The 7,559-nt window shown below is 44.2% G+C and overlaps 1 protein-coding gene across 3 annotated transcripts; it reads right to left on the minus strand.

Annotated features, from left to right (window-relative positions):
• Positions 1 to 3,875: 3,875 nt before the first annotated feature.
• On the minus strand, positions 3,876 to 5,935 carry Rpl22l1 (ribosomal protein L22 like 1). 3 transcript variants are annotated; one of them, XM_057757148.1, is made up of 4 exons: positions 5,883 to 5,935; positions 4,700 to 4,792; positions 4,433 to 4,554; positions 3,876 to 4,117 (listed from the first exon to the last, which is right to left on the minus strand). In XM_057757148.1, the coding sequence occupies exons 1-4, from the start codon at positions 5,889 to 5,891 to the stop codon at positions 3,973 to 3,975; spliced, it is 369 nt and encodes a 122-aa protein (XP_057613131.1). In that variant the 5' UTR covers positions 5,892 to 5,935; the 3' UTR covers positions 3,876 to 3,972. The 3 variants fall into 3 exon arrangements, with proteins under 3 accessions (XP_057613131.1, XP_057613132.1, XP_057613130.1); XM_057757149.1 differs by having other exon boundaries at positions 4,700 to 4,789; positions 5,883 to 5,912; XM_057757147.1 differs by having other exon boundaries at positions 5,877 to 5,900.
• Positions 5,936 to 7,559: the final 1,624 nt, after the last annotated feature.

Below are 7,559 nucleotides of genomic sequence, written 5' to 3' on the forward strand. Positions count from 1 at the left end.
TAAGTGTCTTTCAGCCATTTTAGATTCTTCTGTTTTGAGTTCTTTGTTTAGGTCTGTACTTTATTATTATTATTATTGGTTTATTTGTTCTTTTGATGACCAATTTCTTGAGTTCTTTGTATATTTTGGAGATCAGCCGTCTGTCTGATGTGGGGTTGGTGAAGATCTTTCCTACTCTGTAGGCTGCTGTTTCGTCATGTTGACCATGTCCTTTGCTTTCTGAAGCTTTTCAGTTTCCAGAGGTCCTGTCTGTTGATTGTTGCTCTCAGTGTCTGTGCACTGGGGTTGTATTCAGGTAGAGGTCTCCTGTAGGCACTACAACTTAGAGATATAATCTGAGGCTTACGGATGAAGTGATAGGGTGTTGTAAAACAAGCGTACAGACTAAACAACTTTTCTCTATGTTTATATATGATGGGAATGTTCCATAGTAAATAGGGAGTTAAAACTGTGGTTGGCTCGGTGAGTAATGGGCTTGCAGCTGCAGGAGCCTGAGCACCTGAATTCTAACCACTATCACCCAAGTCAAACCACGAGTGATGTTGCATGTTTCTAACGCCAGTGCTGGCAGATGGAGACAGACTGACTGCTCTTCCAGAGAATCTGGGTTCACAACCATCTCTAACTCCAGTTCAGAGGATCTAATATCCTCTTCTTACTTCCTTGGGCACTGCACACACGTAGTGTACTTATATACATATAAGCAAGACACGAATACACATAAAGTAAAATAAAGTCTTTAAAAAAAAGTAGGGAGGAGAAGCCATAGAGGAGGATGCTCCAACCAATCATCATTCAAAGGTAAAAATAAAACAGAGCAGAATTCCCTGGTTGATGTAGTTAGAGGCACACAGAGGAAGAATCTTCAGAGTATCATGTCCAGAAATGCATAGCCCAAGTGAGGGTTTTCTTGTCTGGTATATTCTTTGTCTAACAAAATGCAATACTATCATCCTTTATTTACAATGTTAGTAAGTTAGGTCAGGACACTTGCAATTATCATAACTCCCTGCAGGACTCAGTAATACATCCACACTGGATATCCACTTGGCAGTGGCCAGCATCCAAGAGACCCAGGACTCCTGTCCTTGGGGACTCCTGTCCTTGGGGACTCCTGTCTCCTCTGTTGTAATAGTGTGTCATCAGTGAAATAATACATGCCATGCTGCTTCCGACAGTAATCTGCAGCCACAGCAGCTTACATCTTGGTCTTCTCCCGCCAAGGGAAATCGGCTGGTGTGTCCCTAGCACCCCAAAAATGCCACAGAGCTAGGATTGAAATTCTGCCAGCAGCCCATGGGCATGCTTGGTCAAATCAAAAGTAAACTTCTTTCTTAAAGGGCTAGATAGTACTCAATTGTTCTGTTAATACAATATTTAAAAAAAATTGACTGTGTGTAAAGTGCTTGCTGTTCAAAGCCAGCATCTGTGTGAAAACTGGATGAGGTGGTGTGTGCCCGTTACTACAGCACTCAGTAGAGACAGGAGTCTGAGACTTACTGGCCTGTCTAGAGGAGAATGAGGAGCTTCAGGTGGAGGAAGACAATCAACCTGTGGCCTTGACATCTCCACATTCGCAGGCATGAGCTCACTCTCTTATACACACACACGACCTGGCAATAATAGCAGCCCCACAGCCCAGGTTGTGTGGATACGAAGTGCACCCCCCCTCCAGGGTCATATACTGAAGGCTCTGTCCCCACCAAAAACATTGCTCAGAGAAGGCTTGGCCGCAATGTCCTGAGTGGAGGAAACAGCTAGATCATGAGAGCTTTGTTTTCATCAGTGGATTAATCCACTGGCAGATTCTGAATTGACTGTGGGAGGTGGAGGAATTGTGGAAGGTAGGGTCTAGCGGAAGAAAGCAACTCACTGGGGTGTCTGACGGGCACCTTGCTGTTGCTTTCCTCTCAGCCTCTGGCCTTTCGGAGATGAACAGCTTTTGCTCCGCCACATACCACTGTCACCAGCCCTGAGCGATGGACCCCAGTGACCTGAAGCCTCTGCCACTGAGCTAGGACCTTTCCTCCTTTAAGATGTTTTAGTATTTTGTCACAGTAATGATGCCTGACCACACAGGACCAAGGCTTAGCTGAACCTCACACACAGCCAGGCTGCCTCAGTTTTGAGTCTTACCAACTGTGAAATAGAATTGTTACCTTTTAGTATAGCACTCTACCCGGAGTGCTCCTGTGACTTCTCAAGTTTTCTACACACCAGGCAGGCTTTCTATTGACGTCAGAATGGTTTCGACGGAGGCAAGGGCATTGTGAATCAGGGCTTTGGCTGTTCTCTTCTTCCCCAGATGGCTACTTGATTGGATGCAGCCATCTCCATTAGGACACTATTGCGAGGGCTTTCCCAGGAAGCCTTTCAAGGCTTTCCTGTTCCCACAGCAACCCCTTCCCCCCACTGCCTACTTCTTCAAAGCATACTGCCATGAAACACACTCCACTACTCTTCTGTCTTCCTACACTGGACTATAAGCTTAACGAAGGTAGAAATTTCTGGTTAAGGCAGTGTCTCAAACTCAAGCATGCAGCTACGAAATTAAGTAAACAAAAACTTGCAATTCTTTAGTCCTTATTATCTTATTGTAACATAGCTTATAACCTGGGCCCTACTGCATATTAAATATAAAATTAATTTGGAAGCTTTAAAATACGTAACTACCAGATTATTTCCAAGTTCCTTGTAGGGAAGGCATGAAGGAAATGGTATGCGGAAGCTCCCCATCCTGTCTGCATTCTACAATTTGTTTTTTTGAGATAGGGTCTGATGTAGCCCAGTCTACCCACTCTGAAGCCAATGATCCTGAAGGTTTGATCCTCCTGCTTCCACTTCTGGAAGCACTGGTTACATACAGGACTGACCCATGCCATTTTGTGAATGTTAGCTATCTTTACCTACATTCCCTAGTCTCCCAATCTCCAGTCATTATCTTACTTCCTGCTCATAACTAAAGCACCCCGAACTCATTTCAACCTGAACCGAAACACTTCCCAGGGAAACACTGGAGTAGACTCTCGATTAGGCTTCCTTATGAAACCTACGATCTACCACCATATATGGGCTATGAAGCAGAATTCAGACCCTGCCTACCCTCTGAAAGATTCAAGGTAAACTAGTATACAGTACATCACTGGTTCATTATATCTGCTTTCTGGAAATTTGTTGGCCATCATTTCTACAAAACACTACACTGGACCTCTGCATGCACTCACCTTGACTCCATCAGATCCCAATACCCTGGAATAATTCCAAGCACTATTCCACTCGTCTGGACTACCTCTTGTCCCATATTGCCTTCCTGTTTATGGCAGATCCAAGTTTTTGCGGTCTTACCTGACTAAATCTATCAAGTTCCTTTCTAGCACTGAATTATTTTGCAAGTGTAAGCTAGGATGTTTTTATTTGCCCAGTGCCAACACAGAGAAGAAAAACATGCTATTTACTACCCTCTTGTGGAAAGAAGAAACAGAACCCAAAACCAAGAGAAGTCCCAAGTCTTGCCACAGTAGGGTAAGTTCAGGGAAACAGGCAAGCACTTGCCAACCATTCCAATGTACAAAGCAGAATGGAAGACATTTGGTAATGCTACTTATGCCAAAGCCCCACAGAAGCACCAGAATACTGAAAGACCATGCAGGTTGTGTAAGACACTCTCTTCTGCCCCATCTTCCCTTTTACCAGGATTGAAGGCCCATCAAGTCTACTTCCTAGAAGGACAATCACAAGTTAGGTGGTCAAGACTCAACTGTGGCACCCAGTTAGACTTCTTAGGCAACCAGCACAGAATCCACTCAGACCCTTTCTATTAAGAGCATTCTCCAGACAAGGATCGGGTTACTCAACCACACATTTTCTAGACACCCAGTGCACTTACAAACCCATTTGTTTTTAAGAGTGCAACGGTTTTTATTTGCTGAAAAAGTCCAATTTTAATTTTTCTTTAAAGCATACAAAGGCCATCTAATCTTCAGACTCTGAGCCATCTTCATCCTGACTAATCTGGAAATAGCGAAGTTCGTAGGTCTCCTTGTCAGATGCAACCACACGAAGCCAGTCACGGAGATTATTCTTCTTAAGGTATTTCTTGGTAAGATACTTCAAATACCTTGGAGACAAACCATGACTTCATTTAGATATATAATTCCTACTATGGAGGTGCACATTGCCACATTTTCTCCCCAAATCCACTAGTCCTTCATTTCTAAGAGACAAGGACAAGAGCAGTTGCTCAAGCCCATGTTCTGTTTACCTCCCATGAAATCCGCTGCCCCTCTACCTACACTAAACCATTTTTCTTTGAAACCAGCAGGGAGAACAGCAATAACAGCCTCCTCACCCTGTCTCTAATGTACAAACACCTTAACGGATTAAAATGTTACATTTTATACATTCCATTACAATTTAAAACACAAGAACTAACCTTTTAGAGAACTGTTTCTCAGAAACAACTGTGATTTTATTCTTCAAGCGTTCAATGTGAACAACATTTCCAAGATTTCCAGTTTTCCCATTGACTTTAACCTTCTCCCGGAGAAACTGTTCCTGTTCAGAAAGAGAAAAAGTGCACAACTAGGGAAGGGAACCCTAGACGGTCACTAGGGAAGGCACCCTAGGAGCACAGTTCAGGTTAATACCAGGCACGACATTTAAACGCCAAGTATAAAGTCACAGAAAGAGAGACACTTACGAAGTTTCCAGAATCAAAAATTCCATCTTCCACCGGATGAGTGAGGTCCAAATGGAACCTCCAGGTCGACTTCTTAGGCTTCTTGTCTTTCTGCTACAAGCACAATTATGATGGCGTCAATGCATGGTACTCAGCACATTTCCAAGAAAAATACATAGAAATACCACTGAATACCTAAAGGAGGCTGTACTGCATGGAAAGGGAACACTTATTAACCAACGAAAACTTTACATTTTGCCACTACGTGCCTCACAAATGGAAAGCAATGTTAGAACACATAGGGAGATTATTTGCTTTTTTTCAAAGAACTGTTTTGTATTGTAATTAACAACTTCAATTCAAAATACTACCTGCTTCTGTCTAAATTTAAGCCTGCATACACAGAGAAATTCTTTTCCCTATGCTTTGTTCCAATTCGTCCAAACAGATCCACCCAAATGACTCCCAATTGGTAAGTCTTTCTCCTGAGGTAGCTTTGCCAACTGTTCCCTGTAATGTTAAATTGGAAGCGTCACCCCAGGCCCTGGCATCCATCCCAGTCCCCTGGCCTGGGAGTTGCGTTTGGTCTGGACTCCAAATCCCAGCATGCCTCCCCAGGGGAGGGTTAGGAACACCCCACAGGGTATTTAAGTGGGCGCCCCGAGGACATTCCCCACCCTCCACTTATCACAAACGCGGAACTAGCACTTGAACCAATCGTGAAGGGACTCGATTTACTCACGGCCGTGGAACGAACAGGTAACCTTGGTGTGTTTAAGGCCTCGTTAGCATTACTCACCTTTGAATCCTAACTCAACCACCCAAAACGTCTTGTTAAAATTGCTTTCCAAAAAGGTTTAAACCCCGGTTCTCGTATCGCTAAGGTCCCGACTTTAACATATACAACGGCGGACGGGCCACGTAACCGCGGTGACAGGTCACCAGGAGCCAGGGAGAAATCAGGAGGCCCTGAGACCGACCTCGCGAGCCATAGCCTGGGTAAACTACCGGCGGGCCCGCCCAGCTCCGCCAGGCCGCATGGCAGCCACGGAAGCTTCCGAAGCCCCGCATTCTATCTCATCGGTAGAGATCCCGGGGCGACGCTACGGCCCACGGTCTTCCTACTGAGGCGCCCCCACTCCTGTTCGCTGGACGCAGAAGCTACCTAGTTTACGCTAAAACGACCGCACGCGCGTACACTCACCGGCGCCATATTGTCCCGCGGCCGTGGGAAGGAACGAGCCGCCGGTGCGCGCACGCTTTTATATGGACGTGTGACGTCATACGCAGAGCGCGCAAGCCGTGGGCAACTCGGAACCGGATGTGGGCTGGCGTGCTTCTTCAGTCACCTAGGAAACGGAGGCGTGGCGTTGGGCTCCCTCCTGCGCCATCTAGCGGGCAGCGGTCGTTAAACTGGGTTCCTCTGCTCTTGGCCATGGGCTTCCCAAATTTACAAGCCAGAGTGAAGTATGTTCAAGGGTGCAGGAGTCATCTTTCTCAACTCCGGGCAAGGCCGAGTCTCACGCTGGCTTAGGATCCTCTCTATTATATTGCGATTATAATCCTCCCGAGAAAAAGTTCTATGTTTATATTTTTACGGTCGAGGATGTCTCACTATGGAGCCTTGGCTATCACGGAAGCCATGAAGACTAGATTGGTTTTGAACTCACAAGGTACCTTCCAGCCTCTGCTTCATAAGTGATGGGATCAAAGATGTGCACCACCACACCTGGTAGACAGATGTATTTCCAACAAATTATAAATTTAACTCGTTGGACTTACTTGATACTGGATTCTGAATAACTGAGTCAGTTAAAAAAAAAGAACACAGGATATTTTCGATTAAGTTTATTGTAAAACTTGTATTATGTGACCATCTAAAATAACTAAAATACATTGTTATAAATGACTTGTAACTTATGGCTATTCTGATAGTAAAGAAAAAGAATATTTTGAGGGCCAAAAGGCAAGCTATGCTCATACATATCTGGAGTTTGAATTAGCTCTGCCAAGATAGAATTGCAAATCTAAAAGTGCAGTTAATGCTAGCTTGGACCGCTGCCAGGAAGAAGCACAGATGCTCTCTGGAGAAACACATCTTTGATCTAGTCAAGAAGAATTCCCTGAGCTAAGCTTCCAGAATTATGAGCTGGCAAGTTTTTAAATCACTAAATACATAGGAAAACAAACCACTATGAATAAAGATCAACCACCCATACTTTTCAAATCAGATCACAGAGCCTGCATATATTGAAAATATTCAGAACATAAAATAAGCATTTGCTGTATGATGAAGAGCTAAGCATATAGCAAAACATGAGGGGACCAGAGAGTTAAATTTTCTCAGTATTTAAAACGTAAACCACAAAAAACTTCTTGTACTTAAAAATACAAAAGCTGAGTTATAAAGAACTTTAAAAAGTTATGCTAAACAGGAGGCTAGACACAGCTGTAGCGGAAAATCAAAAACTCAACCAAACTGCAATAGAACGTTAAAGAGGAGCTGAGCCTAGTGTGTGCCAGCAGTCCTTCAGGAGGTTGCAGCAGGATCGCTTGGTTCCATGAGTTTGAAATCAGCTGACAACATATTGAAACTTTGAAGAAAACAAACAACAACAAAAAAATAGAGAGGAAAAGAAGGAAAAGGAGGAATGTGAAGGCTGACTAGAAGGTCTAGCAGGTAAAAGTGTTTGTTAGCGAGCCTGTTGAGCAGAGTTCAATTCCAGAGCCTATGGTGAAAGGAGAGAGCAGACTTCCAAAGTCTGTCCTCTGACTTCCACATGCACGTGGTGGCAGGCACACATGTAGCATTAGACATAACACACATGCACAGACAGACACACAGACACACGCATACCAGTAATAAAATGAAATTGGAAAA

The sequence above is a fragment of the Chionomys nivalis genome, chromosome 24 (assembly GCF_950005125.1).
Source record: "Chionomys nivalis chromosome 24, mChiNiv1.1, whole genome shotgun sequence".
NCBI lineage: Eukaryota > Metazoa > Chordata > Mammalia > Rodentia > Cricetidae > Chionomys > Chionomys nivalis.